At 40.2% G+C, this 18,669-nt stretch overlaps 2 protein-coding genes across 3 annotated transcripts; one reads left to right on the top strand and one right to left on the bottom strand.

Annotated features, from left to right (window-relative positions):
- Nucleotides 1–4,083: 4,083 nt before the first annotated feature.
- Nucleotides 4,084–7,218, bottom strand: sult5a1 (sulfotransferase family 5A, member 1). The gene is made up of 6 exons (XM_035162549.2): nt 6,933–7,218; nt 6,074–6,285; nt 5,761–5,887; nt 5,569–5,666; nt 5,122–5,302; nt 4,084–4,444 (listed from the first exon to the last, which is right to left on the bottom strand). The coding sequence occupies exons 1-6, from the start codon at nt 7,078–7,080 to the stop codon at nt 4,293–4,295; spliced, it is 918 nt and encodes a 305-aa protein (XP_035018440.1). The 5' UTR covers nt 7,081–7,218; the 3' UTR covers nt 4,084–4,292.
- Nucleotides 7,219–8,746: 1,528 nt separating this feature from the next.
- dpep1 (dipeptidase 1) lies at nt 8,747–18,622 on the top strand. 2 transcript variants are annotated; one of them, XM_035162519.2, is made up of 11 exons: nt 8,747–8,909; nt 10,307–10,384; nt 11,698–11,824; nt 12,288–12,420; nt 12,545–12,695; nt 13,931–14,000; nt 14,270–14,446; nt 15,393–15,477; nt 15,623–15,698; nt 16,497–16,632; nt 18,420–18,622. In XM_035162519.2, exons 2-11 carry the CDS (start codon nt 10,359–10,361, stop codon nt 18,594–18,596), a joined length of 1,158 nt encoding a protein of 385 aa, XP_035018410.1. In that variant the 5' UTR covers nt 8,747–8,909; nt 10,307–10,358; the 3' UTR covers nt 18,597–18,622. The 2 variants fall into 2 exon arrangements, with proteins under 2 accessions (XP_035018410.1, XP_035018401.2); XM_035162510.2 differs by lacking the exon at nt 8,747–8,909 and having other exon boundaries at nt 9,584–10,384.
- Nucleotides 18,623–18,669: the final 47 nt, after the last annotated feature.

Raw genomic sequence — 18,669 nt, 5'->3', positions numbered from 1 at the left:
ACACAGGACTGGATCTCTGAGGTAGGAATGATACTTATCAGTGGTATTTTCTGATCCTTTCTGCTGTTGAAAGCTTGCTATGTACTCAGCTGCCAGGTTATCTACTCTGTGTTCATGTGTCACTGGGAAACTGAGTCACCCACCTCATATTTACTGTATCACACAAACACACACACACACCAAGCTTTTCACAGGGTAATAAAACAACAGTTGTGTGGAACTGTATCGGCTGATGGATCATTTTCCACTGTTTGCCAAAACAGGATTTACTGTGTCTTTCATTGGCCACGGACAGACTTTACTCCCAATAGATATGCCGGGTAATGAATGATTCTTCCTTTCACATATTAAACAGTTACCGTCAGGAAACACAACAGTCATAATCTCTAAATATTAACACAGTGTCTGTCTCCTTGTTTATTCTCCTCCATCTTTTTTTATCAGGTCCCTTGAAGGAAGCTGAAGAGATGTCCTTGTGAAGGGACGACGAGGGTCAGTTGCTAAGCATCGGTTGAACCATGTGAATAAACCTGACAGACAATGAAAGGACATTTTATTTCTACTTGGTTATTCAATGTGATGTTTCTTTATGTCACTGGATTAATGAGCTACTTTTTGATTTTAATGCTGCTTAACACTTAGAAATATTTGTTATGTTCACACATTCATTACATTTGCTGCTTTAACTCTTGAGACACCAGTTATAATCAACTAACAAAAGATCTAAAATGGTAATGATGACTTACTTTTGATTATTTTTACATTTTGCTGCAACTTTGGGATTTAAATACGCCTTCCATCGTTGCTCTGACACAATTTAGTCTTAAACCAGGTTATAGGTAACAGTTGTAATTTTAAATATAGTGATGTACAATATTCGAACCAATACATGCAATGATTGGTTAAATTGTTGATCTAAAAAGAAACAAGACAGCATTTTGCAAAGCCGTTTTCAGATAGATAGTTCAGAGATCAGAATTTTCCTTTCACATTATCACCAAAAGCTCCTGAATCTTGTTGTTTTTCCAAGTTGACATCTTTGTCTGCGTCTTCTACATCACGTTGTGACTTTTTCTGCTGTATTCTCACATGGGCTCATTTTGACATTTTCCAGACATTTTAACTGGGGGCTGGTGGAAAAGTTGAGTAAAATGTCTGGAGCAACTGACTCAGACTTTGGCATTCTCACATACAGCCCCGCTGGAAGATTTCAGGAAAATGTTCAGTGCACGTCTGAACAGCTGAAGAGTGCCACCACATCTTTTTGACAGTGAAGATGTCAACAGTTATTCAGAGCTCTGGAAACCTAGATACCTTAGAGCCAAGCTCAGAATTTGCCCATCTCCCCATGTCAAAAACACAAATTCAAAAGTTTGAATACAGGATGTCAGTAGAATCCAACCTACATTAGAGTTAACTTTAACTTGCTTTACCTTCAGATGTGGATTCTGCTCATTCAACAGCTCCAAAATGGATGTGCTGCTGTGGCAACTTGAGATTTCCTGCATCGTACCAGAGGCAGACACTGTCGCAGATATACTGAAAGTAAATAAAGAAGTTTGAGGGATTCAAGGTAATGTTTGATCCTTGGAAACGACAACAAAAAGCCTGTAAACGACTGAAACTCAAGGTTTTCTTTTCTTCGTCACACTGATGTTCAGTCCGATGTGCGGTCTCCTGCAGTTCCCACTAAATCTTCTTCTGTGTGCATAAATGAATTGTTCTTTGTGTGTGTGTGTGTTGAGATGAACTATTTGCATACTCTGCAACTGTTAGACACTATGCCACGCAAAGGCCGTCAATGTCACACCTTCTCTTGTCCAGGGCACAAACATCCTGCTCTCATTAGCAGTCTCTTATCAAACAGGAACAACAGTCACTGTGCATGTCAGAGTGAACGCAGCTCAGTTGTTGAATCAGCTGGGCAGAATGAAATCAGTGGTTCAAAAAACAATAATAATTAAATAATAACAACAATAAAGGTTGACACATTTTACCAGTGTGTTGTTTTGTTATCAGCGCCTAGTTGTGTTTTCACCCCTGTATGTTTGTTTTGGACGTGTTAAGGGGCCTGAGATTTATGAGTGCATGCAATCTGGTGCGGATCCAAATAAAAATCTAGAAATGGCGACTTTAAATGTGGTTTCAAAAAAACTTGATGGAGGTATGAGCTCTACTGAGTGACGTTCTAGTTTGATCTCGTTCTGACATCAGCTATATCCTTCATCCTCCTTCCCCTCAGCAGAGTCTGATATACAGAGAGGTGTGAAGTGGCTTCTCACATTGAGGAAACGTGAGTTTGACTGCACAACAAAGTCTTTGAATGCTTCAACCATGTGTGTGTGTGTGTGTGTGTGTGTGTGTGTGTGTGTGTGTGTGTGTGTGTGTGTGTGTGGTGCTTGCGTGGCGTGCGTGCGTGCGTGTGTGTGTGTGTGTGTGTGTGACCGATGCATGGCCTTTATCCGCAGCTGATGGCACATTGGAGCCCTTGTCAACTTGATTACTCTTTACACATTTACCAGAAATCAAACGGATCAGTGACAGAAATTAAAAGAAGAGAAAAAGCCCCAAAAAAAGAGAAAACTGTTTCACTGTGTCATTGAACATAGAAAATAAAATCTATTATTGTTTTCATACAATGTTCTGAAAAGATATAAGTTCTTCAAGGTTGCATGAGCATGAGTTTGAATCTCCTTTCTTTCTTATCAAGCCAGATGTTAAGCCAGAAGTGTACACACACACACACACACACACACACACACACACACACACACACACACACACACACACACACACACACTCAAGTCTAAATTGAATGACGTGGACAAGTAGTGTCCATGTGTGATGCATGTGGTAAAAGGTTTCTCATCACAGATGACATTGGGAGCATTTCCTCTATTTCATTTCCTCTTTTACTGGATGTTAAATATAACATATTCAACACGTCAAATAAAATACTCCAATAAAAATATAAATGTCACTTTGACGAATTGTTTTATCAAAATGTGACGGGGGAAATTGTTGGGTGAGAAGGTCTTTAACTATTTTTTCGAAAGCATCTTTCTCGTAAAGATGTGTTCTTGGCATTAATGATGTTACTAAACTTGAATGTCATAAAAGCACAATTATATAACACAGCATTCAGTTTGCCCATTGATTGTTGAAATGTATTAGAGTTAGAGCGAGAACTTCAAACATATTATTTTAGATTTTAGCTGGAGATTAAATTTAGATTAGTTTTCATGACTAAATCACAGAAACATCCGTAACATGCTGGGACACTTGAATTCTACAAACTATCATATAACACTGTTTCGGCTGAGCTGACCCTCCTTATGGCACCATGTAGGTCCTGTGCGCAATAAAAAGAAATAATAATGTTAAATGATTTATCAACATATAAGGTTTGGACTGCAACACTAAAATGACTGAGGTATGTGAGCAAAGCTGAGTTTGAAGAGATGACGGCAGAGTAAATATTTTTACTTTGTCTTGTGGCCCATGTGATTGGAGCATCTTAAAAGAAACAGGCAGGTTCACTGTCTATTAATAAATATGTATTTTTAGAAATATCATGTGATGAGAATGATGAATCACTTCTCTTCTACCAGCGACATCTCTTCATAGGTGACGTGAAGCAGATTGTCCATATAGCGACAAGCCTCAGTAGATGAATGCCCTCTTAACCTGTGTCAGACCAGAGCATCTCCACCAGTTATCCACCCTGACAGTCACAGAGAACACCATGTTATGTACACTCTGTACCATATCTCTGATCTTACACACACATGCACTGGGATTAGATCAGAGCAACTCCAGTGCATGTAAAGCGGCCTGTAAAGGACACCTTTCTTTGGGTGGCAGAAGTTACAGGGCGCATGAGGATGACTCAGCCCTCTGGATGAGGAGCGTTGAACTAAAATCTTTGACTTCATCTTCCTCCTCTGCTCATTATTGGGCTCCTTACATAACGTTCAATCGCTTTGCTTGTTGCGCACATTAGCAACCCAAAGTGCCACTTGTTTTCCGGAGCAAAGACACCAAGACTTTTGTTCAGAGTCAACCACAAGAGGATTCAGTTGATTTGAGAGTTATCCACACATTTATTAGACTGAATGCACCATCACAAATGTCACATTATACTTATTAATGAAAGTAAGACAGCAAGAAATACTAAGAGGCATAGAAACACACTGCTAAAGTGCCCCTGTACGATTATGTTAAAAACAATATGTTATTTAGGACTGAATCTATTGCATACTCGTGGATTTATGCAGCTGTTACGGTTTAAACTATAGAGAAATGTGCTCTTTAGCGTGCGTCTCCTCTTGATCCTGCACCTCCCACACAAACTCAGTGCAGTCGTGCATCTTGGACTTGAAGACGCTCTCGAAATATTGATTCTGCTCCTCTGTGAACATCTTCTTCCACTCACCAGTCTTACCTATATGGTTGGAAAGGGAAGCAACAAGGATGATATTTGATTAATGTGATTTTAAACACCATATTGAAGGTGAATCTATATCTACAACCAAACTGAATAGTTGATCATGATTTTAAAAACATGCCTGTTGACTCATGTTTACCCACGATACAGTAAGTTCACCTCTTAAAGGAGGTATTCACCTTTTTTTACCCCCTGCCAAGAGGTAGATGTGAAGATTGATACCACAGTCGTACCTGTAGTGCCTTTGACACTACAGGCACGACTGCAAATAAAACGGAACTGCAAATCAAACGGAAGCAGCAACCAAACAAAACCACACTCCAATGACCTCTAGGTCAAGAGGATGTGGTTGTGACAGCAGCGTTGGAGGCCTGTTCCCTGCCTCCCCCAGTCAGTTGTATGTAAATGGTGTGTAATAGAAACAACACTGTGAAAGAATACAGTCCTTTAACTGCGGAGAAATTATTACATTTTAAGAATTTTTAAAGGAGAGTTGAAGTATACCATTTTTTTGTTTGCTGGTAATAATTTCAACCAAGTAATTTTAAATATTTTGTCTTCTTTGTGCCCTCAGTTTTATCTTGGGACCACTTGTCCCCCCCAGGCTGGAGCAGGTTTCAATCTTGGTGGCCACTTTAAAAAAAGAATTTATTTTAATATTGTCATAGCCTCACCATTTCTCATGAAGGAGCCCTTGCTATGGTCCATTATCTCATGAGCGATGAGGGTGTAGTTGACCATGTTGTTATTTTTCATGCTGGCGAAGCTGCAATGTTGCACACTCTTGTTGACCTCCTCCTCCACCAGGGGGCACTGTAGGAAAGAGCTGACCCTCCTTATGGCACCATGTAGGTCCTGTGCGCAATAAAAATAAATAATAATGTTAAATGATTTGTCAACATATAAGGTTTGGACTGCAACACCAAAATGACTGAGGTATGTGAGCAAAGCTGAGTTTGAAGAGATGACGGCAATGTAAATATTATTATAAAATTCCTCTTTGTCTTGTGGCCCATGTGATTGGAGCATCTTAAAAGAAACAGGCAGGTTCACTGTCTATTAATAAATATGCATTTATAGAAATATCATGTGATGAGAATGATGCATCACTTCTCTTCTACCAGCGACATCTCTTCATAGGTGACGTGAAGCAGATTGTCCATAGACGCCGTCTGACTGGTCCAGCCTTTGATGTGGTCAAACCAGGAGCCAAAGTTCACTGCAGCAAATATGTGTGGAAAAAAATCAATCATGTGTCTTTGATCAAATTATAAATCATAAACAAAAGAAAAACGTGTTCTCTGTCCACTCACGCGTGCCCTCGAGGAATCTATTTAAAAACTCGTCAAACGTGCCAGCGCCAGGGAGAAAGTTGGCCATTTTGTGGAAGTGGTAAAAGGACACCACCACGTCTTTGGGGTTTCTGCTCACATAGATGACCTGTGACGTGACAAAGAGCCACCCCGTCAAACATTTTGAATTATAACTTATATAACTTATAACTGATGTGAGGAATGTTTAAAATAATTCAAAACAAGATACATACTGAGCAGGATCGTTTTACAGTTGACATACACCGCCAAAAATATCGACCTGACCAGTTTACAATAACTGTGTAATTCTGACCTTGGCTTTGGAGCCCTGGAGGGCAGGGCCCAGCAGGTGATGAGGCAGGTGGGTGGTGATGGTGCGTTGTGTGGCTGATGAGGCCTCCAGTACAGCTGCACTGTAGTATTGCTCCAGCCAGGGAGCCCTGGTCCAGTTTGGAACAGTTTGGTTCAGATGTGGGTCCCCTCTGCTCGATACTAGAGTCAAAATTTCCTGCATCCATGTGGTGCCTGTAGAGAGGAGAGAGAGAAACAAACACTGTGCTGACGCATTCAATTCATTCATTCAAAAGCAAAAAGGTTCTTAGAATAGTTTAAAAACCCAAACTGCAAACAAATGATTCATGATGTGATTACAAGTCACAATGTTACAGTGTGTGCAGTCAGCTGTGAGTCAGGATAAGATGAGATAAGTAAGATTAGATCTTTTTAAAGCCCTTCAGTCCCCTTAAATTAAATCAAACTGCCCCGAATAAATATCAGTCCCTTAAATTTGCAATTATTTCAAATCGATCCATAAATTATTTCCTGGGAAATAAGTGAAAAGAAAGTGTTAAAAAATGTCCGGATCTTCCCCTTTGTCCAAATCTGGGTTCTTTCTTGTTTTATAGAAATACTTTTGGTAGTTTTGGTGTTATCCAGCTCACAAACAAACAAATGAAAAAACCAACATGCAAACCAATGGACAGGGGCTAAAACATGACTTCCTTGTCAGAGGTAAAAAGTCATAAAAATGCAATATAAACACAGTGAAATATAAAAAACAGAAATAAAATGTACAAAGGAGAAATGAATATATACAGTATGAACATGATATAAGATATAATAAATTAAAATTGCACCGATAGAACATGAGTTTAGTTGTCTTCTGTAGTTACCTGACTTCGGGTAGGAGACGATGAGAACATCCGTGTCCCGAAACGGAAATCTGAGAGCAAGTTGTAAGGATTCCTGGGTGTGCAGGTGTCCAGGGAACGAAATACCGTGAAACATCTCTGTGACATCTAACCTGGCCATATCCTGCATCAATGTAAGTTAAGTATTGGCTGCTCTCCGTGTCTCTTGTAGCTTCCTCTTGTATCTTGAGCAGTTCTCTTTTGGTGTGTACCGCTCTGTAGCTCTGCCTGTCGCTGTCTGTCTCTGTCTCCGTGAGCAAACCAAGCGATGACCACACACGCATCACTTAAAGTAGAAAGAGGAAATGGAAATGTGACAACTGCTTGACAGACAGAGGCGTAATTCTTGTGATGGTTACCAAACATGACATACTTACGCCATGTTAAAGCCCTATGAGACAAATTGTGATTTGTGAATATGGGCTATACAAATAAAATTTGATTGATTGATTGATTACGTACATAAGTGGTTGAAACACTGAAAAACAGGAAAGAAAAGGTGGGTTAGTAATGAACATGTGCAATGGACTGTCTGCTGTAAGAAAATAACTAAACAATGATGAAATTAGAGGGAAGAGCTGAAGTAGATGTCGGAAGGTGAGAATGTGAGTATTTGTTTTAGGTCAGATGTACTATAAAATTACAAAGAAAAACTATATACAACTAAAATTTTAAAATAACATGTTAACTTATCATCCTATTAAAAATCACAACTCCTGCACTTCAACACAAATTACGATTTGTTTCCCAAAAAAATATATTTTTCATAAAAGCAACTTTTCTATCTGAGATGAGGATATAGTTCAGTCAAGCAGCTCAAGTGCAGTCGAGTTGGCTGCTTGAACTAGCTCACAAGCGTTGCTCCCTTCATTTGATATAAAGAACAACATTATTAGTTTTCAGAGTGCAACTGGAAAATGAAAATGACGTTTGATGGGTGGGAGGTGGTGAATGAAAAGTCTTCATCTCAGTGAGGAAGTGAAGGTCATGTACGTGTGAGTATGTGATGACGGCCTTTTAATCATCTTTTCTTCCGTTTGCTCGAGCACTGCGTGATTTGCCTGTAGCCCTTTGTCCCAGAGCAGCCTTGAAGATAAGAGGGCGACACTTACGGGCGATAAATCAGAGCTTACATATGTGACACCTCACAGAAAGGGCATCTCCTACATGTCATAGTCGAGATAAATTACTGTGCTTTAAGTGCATGTTCAAGCATGAAGAAAATCCTTAGTAATTCTAATCATTATACAGGATCACCTTTTAATTATTATCCAATCAACAGTTGCTGAGTCAGAAACACTGGTGCAGTGTTAATTCTCACTACAAAGTCTGTACCACCAGTGAATTCTTTATTGTGTGCCAGGGCCAGCTCGCGCCCCCTCTTGGTGCCCTGGGTGAGGTTCACCAGCCCTTCCCACCGCCCCGATCCCACCACCACCATCCCATTACTCCACCAGAACTGCCTCATCACTAGCCACACACTCTACAGATCCCTGGGCATTTTCACTGATAATTGAGGGAACTTATGCTCTAGAACATTCACAATGTCATTCCCAAAGTGTGGGCCGTGAAGCCACTGCAGGTGGGCCGTGAGAGGTCATCAGAAAATAAATAGATAAAAAAGTTTCAGATTTGTAAGTAAGCGTTGATTACCACCAAACATTTATGATTGATTTTAAAAAAAAGTAATCATCACAGGTAATGAAACAAAGACATGAGATTTAAATTCCACGTTGTTCTTATTTTATCTGACCTATATAGCAGGTGTCGTTGTATTTGCTGACCGTCACATTAACACTTGAACGCATCCTTAGCGGGGGAATCATAGGTAAGGGAGAACTTTGTTATCTGCTGGGTCGAGCAAGATGGAGCAGAGGAAATCTGTTAATGACGAAGGGGAATCAGAAAGTCCAACTGAATGATTCAAAACTAAAAAGAGGACTCGCAGAAAGGACTCAAGTAAGTACCTGTCGCTGGCCCAGAGGAAAACGCCATGTGTGTGTGTGTGCTGTGCGCTGAGATGCAAGCTAACGAGATCCTGGGACCACGTAAAGGGCGCCGCCGTCATTTAGAAACTAAACATGGACAATATTTATCCAAGCCTCGAGCATCTTTTAAAAACACGCTGAGAGAGCATCGGAGCCAGCTCAGCCCTCTCATCGGGTGAGTTACAGGTGACACGATGTCACTTCACACGATATGTGATTCAATATCAAGTATATCGAGATAAACTGCTTGAGGTGTCAGACCAGAGGAATTCCAGTGTTATTGTCAGTTTATGGACATGTGATAGCGAGCGTTTTTTTTGGGGGGGGCTTAAACGCCTTAAGTATATTTGGTTACGCCTCAAATGTGTTTTTCTTCTCCCGGATATTCTTGTTGTGCTCTGTTATACAAACAGCAAGAATATATTTTTAACAATACACTATTTGCACTTCATGTTTTTTTACATTGGTTGCTTTGCAAATTGTTACGCTTAAATGTGGATGTTATTGGATTTGCACTGCATTACTATTTTTCAAAGGCTAAATGTTCCTTCATGGTTGGAGATAAAATCTACTTCTTAAGCTTAAGTTCTCTCATTAGTCATCTCCCACCAAGCCTGGGTAGCGTCTCACTAAGTAGTTTTCTATTAAATGGGATTAATTCAGATCCACAGCAAAATTCACTGGGTAGTTCCTTGGGTTATGCCCCACCCCTCCACAAAATGTAATGGGAATTGGTGCAGTAGTTTTTGAGTAATTCTGCTAACAAATAAATGCAGATGAAAACATAACCTCCTTGGCAGAGGTAATGAGAAAAAAAGGGACATATGCAAATATAGACATTATTAATATGATCTAACTTGATGTGAAATTCAATAATTCTTAGTGAAATTCAACTACACTGACACACTTAATGAAAACAAAGAGATAATATTGTGAGCTATAGAAAAGCAGTCAAAAGGCACAATATACATTTACCACCAGTTATTGCTCAACCACCACAGAGATTGTAAGGATTGTTTAAGCGACTGCACAGTAATAAAAAACAGACTCAACACAGAGGAGGAGCAAGGAGCCGAGTTGATGTTTAAAGGCGTAGTCAAATGGAAACAGACTGTGGTGAGAATCCAAAAGAATCTGCTCCTATACAACCAAAAACTAAAAGACTGGAAACTGGTAGACGAGAGGGAAATCTTTTCCAGCTGCAGTTTAGTAGAGTCAGGATCGCTTCAGAGGATAAAAAATAAGTACAATCTAATCTAAATATAAAAAGTTTGTTTACACACAGAAAAAGAAGAGCATTCAATAGTGTGTAAAAGTTAAAGAAATGCTGTCCAGGGTTATCTCTGTCTATCTGATGGTGTGGGTCAGTTCTTGTGCCTTCACCTCAGCAGACCAGTACTTGACCAGAGCTCTGAAGCTGATGTCTGAGACGCCACTCATCGATGGGTAAGTGTCCTACATAGAATAAAAAGAGTTTCACATGATGTTTTTGATTATGGTATCTGGTTTTTGCCATGGAAGCATCATAAAAAGCGTTCGGAAGCAATTTCCAGTGCTAATTCAGCCAAAAAAGCAGTTTTTATGGGGTTTCTTTCTTTATTATGAGGTTTCCTCGCAAATAGCAACTGTTTGGGTGCCATTTTCCTCTGCTCCTGCTCAAAACAGTTTTTCAGAGGGCAGCCTTAAGCTGTGAACATCTGGCAGCGTTTTTCAAGAGCCAATGCCACCTCCATAAAACCCTTAATTAAAACCTGAACCACGGTTTTTGTTCAGAAATGAGGAGAAGCCTTTTCTGGGTTGTACTGACTTATCCCCAATAGCTGTATATATAAAAATTGGTCAATTATTTATTTCCTGTTCAACCAGCCTCAGCAGATCTTTTATTTTAATCGCTCCATTATTCTTTTAAAAGTGCAATAAATGACATTGAAATAAATCTATGATAATATGCTCTCAAATATACTAAACACCCTGTGTTATGCTAACACTTTGGCAACAAACTAGTTTCTGTTTGTTTATGTAAAAAAAGGAGTTGTCTCTGATGGAGCTAAGAATAGTTCTCAAAACACATTCCAGTTTATTACCAATTTGACATCACAGTGAGATTATTTCAGATTACGCAACACATTGAGCTGCTCATAATTTCCCTGGGTTTCTTAAAACCGTGAAAGAAAATATTGTTATATGAACAACCAGCTTCATATAATTTTGAATTGAACCCAGACTTTGTGTTGACTTTACTATATTTGCACACTGCAGTGACTGTTCTAAACATGCCTTTCTTGGAATGAAACTTGTGACCAGCAGTAATTGAGCCACGGCAGGTTTCATTTATTCCACTTTGCAATTTTCCTGAGTTGTCATCCTTGTAAATATTCCTTTCCTAGCAGATAATAGTCAATAAATCTCAGGTTTCTGTACCCGGTTGTTCCCTTTGTGCTCGTTTGATATAGAGAACGTTAATCCATTGAGTCAAGAAATCATGACTTCATAATTTGAGTCTGATTAAATCATGCTCCAATAGAAGCTGGTGCCCCTTTCTCAAAACAAGTGCAAAATCATCCAAACATTAGAGAATACTGCTGCACAGAAAGCTAAAGAAATTAAAATATTATCCTCTCAAATGAAAGTCCATGCTCTTGAATACAAATAGGAAAAAAACTCGGGAGTTTTCCTCCCTGCTGTCAAAGCACTTTGTGATGAAAGCCTTGAGAAAAATCTTTGTTAGAGAGTGACACCTCCACCTTCTGATCTTTCAGCCACAACGACCTGCCATGGCAGCTTCTAAAGCAATTCAACAATGAGCTCAGCAAAGTGGATCTCAACACCCTCCAGAATACACACACCAACATCCCCAAGATCAAAGAGGGACGGCTGGGAGCGCAGGTACATACAGAATAGGATGTACTGGGAATGAAAGGACTCTAGGCTTTCAAGGTCTAAGGATACCGATATCATTTCAGAGGTTTCATATATTGGGGTCATGACAAAAGGTGTGAGGAAGATCTAATGATATTTAATAAGCACTTGTGCCTTGCAAGTAGTAGCATCCTTATTTCTATGCTAAATAAAATATTATAGAATGAAACTGTTTACTTGAAACTACAGCCACAGGGGTGTGTAGTTTCATTTAGCCTGTAAAGATTCACCTGTATGTAGATGACATCATTATCTAGACAGGGACCCACAGCTTAAATCAAACATTTCATTTCTTGAAGACATCAAACCCTTGGTGTGATGCCTTCTAAATCTCTCGTGTCTTACTTTGTGAAGAATCTTGCTGAGAACCCGCTGTATGCTACACATCAGCAGTGCAGATAATCTATACGTTATCATTTATTCCTCTCAGTTCTGGTCAGCCTACGTTCCATGTGAGACTCAGTACAAAGATGCCGTCAGACAAACACTGGAGCAGATCGATGTGATTCAGAGGATTTGCCAAAAATACCCAGAAACCTTCATGTTCGCCACCAGTAGCAAAGGTGAGACTTTAAGTTGTACTAGTAATTTCAGAGACAACGAAATGCACTGCTACGTCGTCTCTGCTCATACCTGCCTCTGCTTCCTGGTGGAATCACCTGTCATCTCTCACGTCTGGCTGCACAGACATCATGGACGCCTTCAACATGAACAAGACAGCCAGTCTGATCGGGGTGGAGGGGGGTCATTCTGTAGACAGCAGTCTGGGCACCCTCCGCACCATGTACCAGCTGGGGGTCCGCTACCTGACTCTCACACACTCCTGCAACACACCGTGGTAAGAGACATCAGCACGGCACAGTTATGCCATCTAGTACACAAAGGAAAATGAGACACGTGACCTTTAAACAGGTTTAGTCCTTCATTGTTGTTGGTTGAGGTGGAGTGAACTCTAAACTGATTTGATTTTGATTTGTAAAGTATTAGAAAATAATGAGGAACACATCAACCAAGAACTAGTGATCGCTTCTAATCTCTTGTCCAAACGATAATCAAAATTATTCTGTTTATTTCAAGTATTTAACACATGGAAAATCAGCAAATTCTCACTGGTGGAACTTTGAAATGTTAACTAGTGCAATTCAAGAACGGGAGCAGGGCCGCGCCTCCACCACACCTGTCAAGCCCACATATGCCCAGTCAACCAGGATGCTCTGTTTGTCTCAGATTTCTCAACCCACCCTTTCCCTTCCCTTCATCCTTTCACCCTTCTACCTCATTCCACCCTCTGCTCGCCCTCATCCCTTCATCCTCTCTTGCTTCATCCTTTCTCATTCAGTTTGGTGCACACGTCTCACATGTGTCATGATAGGTACTGGTATGGGGGGCACGCAATAATGATGCCTGAGACAGAACGCCCACAATGAGTTTCCTTCCACCCGGTCCCCAGTGCCTCCTCCCAGACCAGCCTGTGAGACACATCTCCACCTCAGCCCCTTCCCTCAACGTCCAATATCCATTCAACCTTTAAATTACATATTGTTGTGGCGTGGCCCTTGCTAGTGAATCAGTTTTCAAAATATTTAAAATCTTTCTTTAGATCAACTTTTAGACAAATCAATAAATCATTTCAGATCCCGTCAAATCAAATCAAATCTCGTCAGGTAGTTTAATCTATAGCCCGACATTGTATTTTATGTTTTCTTTGCAAAATCTTCTTTTGCTAAGGAAATACATAAAGTAAATTTTACAATTTAGTCTACGAACTATCTCTCGTTTCCCAGGGTTAATGATCTACTGATTTTTCACTAGAGAAAGCAGTTGTCTGTTTACTAACCAAACTTTCAGTAGAGCTCAGTGAGGTGTGTAACAGTCGGATGTCGAGCTCAGCTAAGGATGTGGGGAGTTTGGGGGTTTCCTGCAGGCCTTGTGTGCATCGATATCAGATTCTCTGCAGGAGCCACTGAGGTCCTGAAGTCATATATGAGCATTTGTAATAATATTTGCAGTAGCTACAGTATCAGGTATTTGAAAAACGAAATTTCACGGTAATCTCTTTGTTTTTCTTGTCAGGGCGGATAACTGGCTTGTTGACACTGGATCAGAGCCATCTGAACACAATGGCCTGTCTCCATTTGGCAAGGTCTGATAAGTGTCTTCCATTGCACGATCAAGGCGTCACCAAACATCTCTTCAAAAATGTGTCAAATGAAAACTGTCTCCACTTTCACACTTGAAATTAATTTGAAATTAAGCCTTTTTCTGGTGCAAATGTGTCTTAATCAATTAGAATAACAACGTGTTATACTTTTACTTCTAATATGTTTATCCTAGTAGATAAGAAAAATAAAGTGTATCTATAAAGTATTGATTTTATCATGTTTTATTAATCATAGTGTTTTCCCTCAACAGCAACTGATAGTGGAGATGAACCGGCTGGGGATGCTGATCGACCTGGCTCATGTGACTGTTGCCGTCATGAACCAGGTGCTGGATATGTCCAGAGCTCCCGTCATCTTCAGCCACTCCTCTGCCTACAGCATCTGTCCGCATAAGAGGAACGTCCCTGATGATGTTCTCAAGAGAGTCGTGAGTCACTCTGTGGGTGTTTGTGGGTGTTTGTGGGTGATTGTGTGTGTGTGTGTGTGTGTGTGTGCGTGTGCGTGTGTGTGTGTGTGATTACCTGGACTGTAACAGCCCGCCATAGTCTAATTTGTCAACATAATAACTTAAAGATCTCCACCTTGCATCTCTCTCTCTCTCTCTCTCTCTCTCTCTCTCTCTCTCTCTCATATAAATCCCTTCTTCTCTATGTTAATGGTGGGGACGTGGGCAAAACAAAAAAGTTAAAGCACACGTAAAATTATTTTTTTTCAAAGATGGTTTCTGTCACTTTAGTTTTCATCACACTGATTGCTGAAGTTTAATTTGATGCTATAAAAACGTGGTGAATGGGTGCAGATACATCATCCATCTTCATTTACAGTTTAGTTGCCGCGAGGAGCACAAAGCTGTGGTGTTCTCTCACTCAGGTTCTCACGGCACACGGCTCAATGTTACTGAGCTTTTATTGACCACAAACATTGGAGGTGTTTTGTTTCTGGAGAAGCAGTAACTGCCAGGTGAATGGTCCACAGGAGCTGTTAAGAACTATGAAAACACAAGCTGCCTTCCCTGCTCACTATCTCAGATAACTGACACGCTCTTTATGGCACCGAAGGCCTCGAAGCAGCTGTAAACCGTTCACCTTGTGTGCACTTATACTGATATAATAAAGGCAGGTTCCCGTTTAAAGGCAATAAAAGGAGGATTATTGTGCAGTGGTGTTAAATAACAAACGGTTCCAACCAGGCATTCAAATAGAGGAGGTCAATGCCCTCATGTACTTGGATTACAGCGGGTTTGAACACATCTCTTGGCTCGGGTCACGTCTCTCTCTCAGTCCCTGCAGGGTCTCCATGTCTAACAGAGCAGAAATCACACTGTGTCTCTCTCCATGTCTCACTGCCACGTCCCATCCTGTCTGTCGCTGCAGAATCAAACCAGAGGAATCGTCATGGTGAACTTCTACAACGACTATGTGACCTGCAGCAAGACCGCGAAGCTCTCGGATGTTGCTGGTAAATTAAACCGTTATGATGCTGATTATGATGCTGATGACGATGACACCCACTGTAAAGCTGGTTGAAAATTAACAGCGATCATTCTCTCCACAGCCCCTCCATGTTGATGCACTTTAATCTCTGTTTTCTGCTGTCACTGTAGATCACTTTGACCATATCAAGAAAGTGGCCGGGGCGGGTATCATCGGTTTTGGCGGAGATTATGACGGAGTAACCAGGTTAGTACAGGAACCATTCCTACATTAACTTAGAGTCCAGAAAAGGCGATTTCCAAAATGAGCGGCTTATTACGAGCAATGACGGGGATCTTACATCATAACACAATTTTCTCCGATTTAGAAAAGTTCCGGCTATTAAGATATTTCTGTGTTCTTGATCTTGTTTTTCTTTTTTCTTTGTCACAACTTTTCATGCAGACATCAGCAGCAACAGTTAGATTTGACAGCACAAGTGGGGTTAGGTATTGTCAGCATTATGTGAACATTATGATGAAGCACATCAAATACATTTATGAGTGTTGAACTTGAAATAATTAAGAATGTTTGAATGTTTAATGTTACAGCAAGTAAGACTGTTATTTAATTTATTTGGAAATATAGAACAATGGGTTAAAATAGAAAGATATATATATATATATATATATAAACTAGAGTTTACACTTCCACCAATGCCCAACAGTCCCCTTATGAAACATTTAAATTCACAAGATACAGATTTTTATTTGGAGTCCCCTAATCATGTTTGATGATCCATGAATTCTTCTCTGAGAAACCAACGACAATGTTGAAAAACATCTTATCTCACCATGTTAAAGAATGTGGGGAAAAAAATCCTGGATACCATGAATTGGATCAGCACCAAAATTGTTTGAGAGTTCAATCTTGGATCATGGTCCACCTCTCCAGAAAATAACAGAGGAATTGATTGAGCAGTTATTGTGTAGTAAATACACTACAAAAGACTTGACATGACAGTCCTGTGTCACTAATAGGAAGTAAAATCCTCATTTCCTTCAGAGTACCTGAGGGTCTGGAGGATGTGTCCAAGGTTCCCAATCTGGTGGCTGAACTGCTGAGAAGAAAATGGACCGATGAAGAGGTTAAAGCTGCTCTGGGAAACAACCTGCTCCGCGTCCTGAGAGAGGTCGAGAAGGTCAAGAAAAGACACTGACGCACTCGCACACATTTGAATATGTACAGTTGTGTTGACATAATGCATTTATAATGAAACTCTTCAACCAATGAAACGACACACATGACCAAACTAACAGTTCTAACCTGAACCCAAAACAAGTGGTAACCCTCAAAAGACTCTTTGAAACTGTGAGGAGCAAAATATCCTGATAACGATGGATTTGAACCAAAGTTTGTCAAAAACAACCATGAACTCTTATGTGTGTATTTCTGATATCAGTTCAAACACCATCGGGAACATTTTTTTTGCAGTAGTAGTTGCAGTAAACACTGAATCATTGAATGAACAGTTGCATAATGTTGCTTGTGGCTGGGAAAGAGGTTTGTCAAGTCTGAGAAAATAACCTTGAGGGTTTTATCTTGGAGATAAGACATTGATAACAGCGAGACAGGATTAGTAACTGGGGGTGTAAAGTTTTAAAGACGTAGGTGTGAACCACTGGGTGTGAACCAGGCCGGGAGCATCTGATGCTGCACCTTCATCATGTGAGATGGAGAATGTAAAAAACACCATTTCTACAACCTGTGAAAATACAAGGTGGTTGTATGATTCCAGAGTTGATCATGTGAGGGTTAGAAATACTCTGCATTGACTATATAACACTATATCCATTAGATTTACCCTTTGGCCTTTGGCACAGATTTTGTGAAACATTACACATCTTCAGTTGAATCACACCTTGTCACACGTAACTGAAGTGTCTGGTTTAGATGTGTTTTATTTTCAGTATGAAAAGTAATTCAGTGTGTCCATGGTTACCCTGCAAATGGGAAGGACTAGTATCTTTCTGATTCTTTTAATCATAAAGAAAAATGTCCTAATATGAACCCTGATATTCTTCTGGAAACATTCATAGAACCCAATTGATTTCAAATTATGTAAAGCTTGCTTTTCCTTCAGAGGACTGGTAACACTGTAACGTGCACAACTAGAATGCCACTCAGAGTGCACATCTCCACTAAGGCCCACCAGTCCCATTCATTTGAACTGCAACAGATTTCACACACTCAGAGACATCAGTTCCCTAAATGTGTCAATTTTTTTTATTTCTTTTAATCAAGATCTATGAATAATTATAATTTCCTTGGAAAATGGTGAAAATGTAGGAAAAAAATCTTGTATTGCTAAAATTCTGGTTCAATTCCCATTCAACCCATTCTTCCCTCACCCGCCCCACACAGCATCTTCCCAAGCAAACTAACAAACCAAACAACCGGCGGTGACGGCGGTTATAACGATTATTTTGATTAGCCTAGTAAATCCTGATAAAAAATAAATACAAGCCAATGTTTGAGAAACCAATAATCTTTTTATGACCTCTGCCCGAGGAGGTTTCGTCTGTGTTTGTTTATTGGAGTTTTTGGTGTGGATCCGGATCAGGAGGTGGATCAAGAACATGTTTTTTTTTCACTTTCTTTAACATTGTGAGATTGGGTGTCAACATTTACTTGATCTGATATGTTTAGGGGACTGATATCTTTGAGTCTGTGCAATATGGTGAACAAAATCTAGAGAAAGTATATGTGCTGGGACTGTTGAGCCACGGCAGATGTATCTATAATAAGAGTCAAAAGATTTAGATTTCTTTTGTGCAGATTAAAAAGTGATTCATGATAAAAAACAGTGGATCTTCTATAAAAAAGTAGGTGAAGGTGCTCTGGTAGCAGGTGGACGCTGTGAGAGAGCACACACATGTCACAGTGTTTGTGTGTCTGCTGGCTGACAGTCTTATCTTTGTGTGTCAGGTCCGTGACAGCCTGAATGGTGCCAGTCCAGATGATGTTCCTATTCCATATGAGGAGGTGAAGAACCCGTGCAGGACGAGCTACTTCTTCCCCAGCTCCGGAGCCGTCCACTCCCACAGTGCACTGGGCCTCCTGCTCACACTGGCTCTGCAGGCTCTTATCACATTAACAGTGTAAATGATTGAGGCAGTTTGTCCATATATAGATCTACAATCAGCTTTTTCCACGTATCCTCTCTGTGCTGAAAGAA

Source organism: Hippoglossus stenolepis, chromosome 1 (genome assembly GCF_022539355.2).
Source record: "Hippoglossus stenolepis isolate QCI-W04-F060 chromosome 1, HSTE1.2, whole genome shotgun sequence".
Lineage (NCBI taxonomy): Eukaryota > Metazoa > Chordata > Actinopteri > Pleuronectiformes > Pleuronectidae > Hippoglossus > Hippoglossus stenolepis.
The sequence above is the reverse complement of the archived record's forward strand: the minus strand, read 5'-3'. Positions and strand labels throughout refer to the sequence as shown.

Excerpts from the sequence above, each read along its gene's own strand:
- dpep1 (XM_035162510.2), top strand. The coding sequence starts at position 10,263 with ATGCTGTCCAGGGTTATCTCTGTCTATCTGATGGTGTGGGTCAGTTCT. Across the intron at positions 14,001-14,269 it reads GCCTGTCTCCATTTGGCAAG|CAACTGATAGTGGAGATGAA; the intron begins GTCTGATAAGTG and ends TTCCCTCAACAG. Across the intron at positions 14,447-15,392 it reads ATGATGTTCTCAAGAGAGTC|AATCAAACCAGAGGAATCGT; the intron begins GTGAGTCACTCT and ends CTGTCGCTGCAG.
- sult5a1 (XM_035162549.2), bottom strand. The coding sequence starts at position 7,080 with ATGCAGGATATGGCCAGGTTAGATGTCACAGAGATGTTTCACGGTATT. Across the intron at positions 5,888-6,073 it reads TCCAGGGCTCCAAAGCCAAG|GTCATCTATGTGAGCAGAAA; the intron begins GTCAGAATTACA and ends GTCACGTCACAG. Across the intron at positions 5,667-5,760 it reads TAGATTCCTCGAGGGCACGC|TGAACTTTGGCTCCTGGTTT; the intron begins GTGAGTGGACAG and ends TATTTGCTGCAG.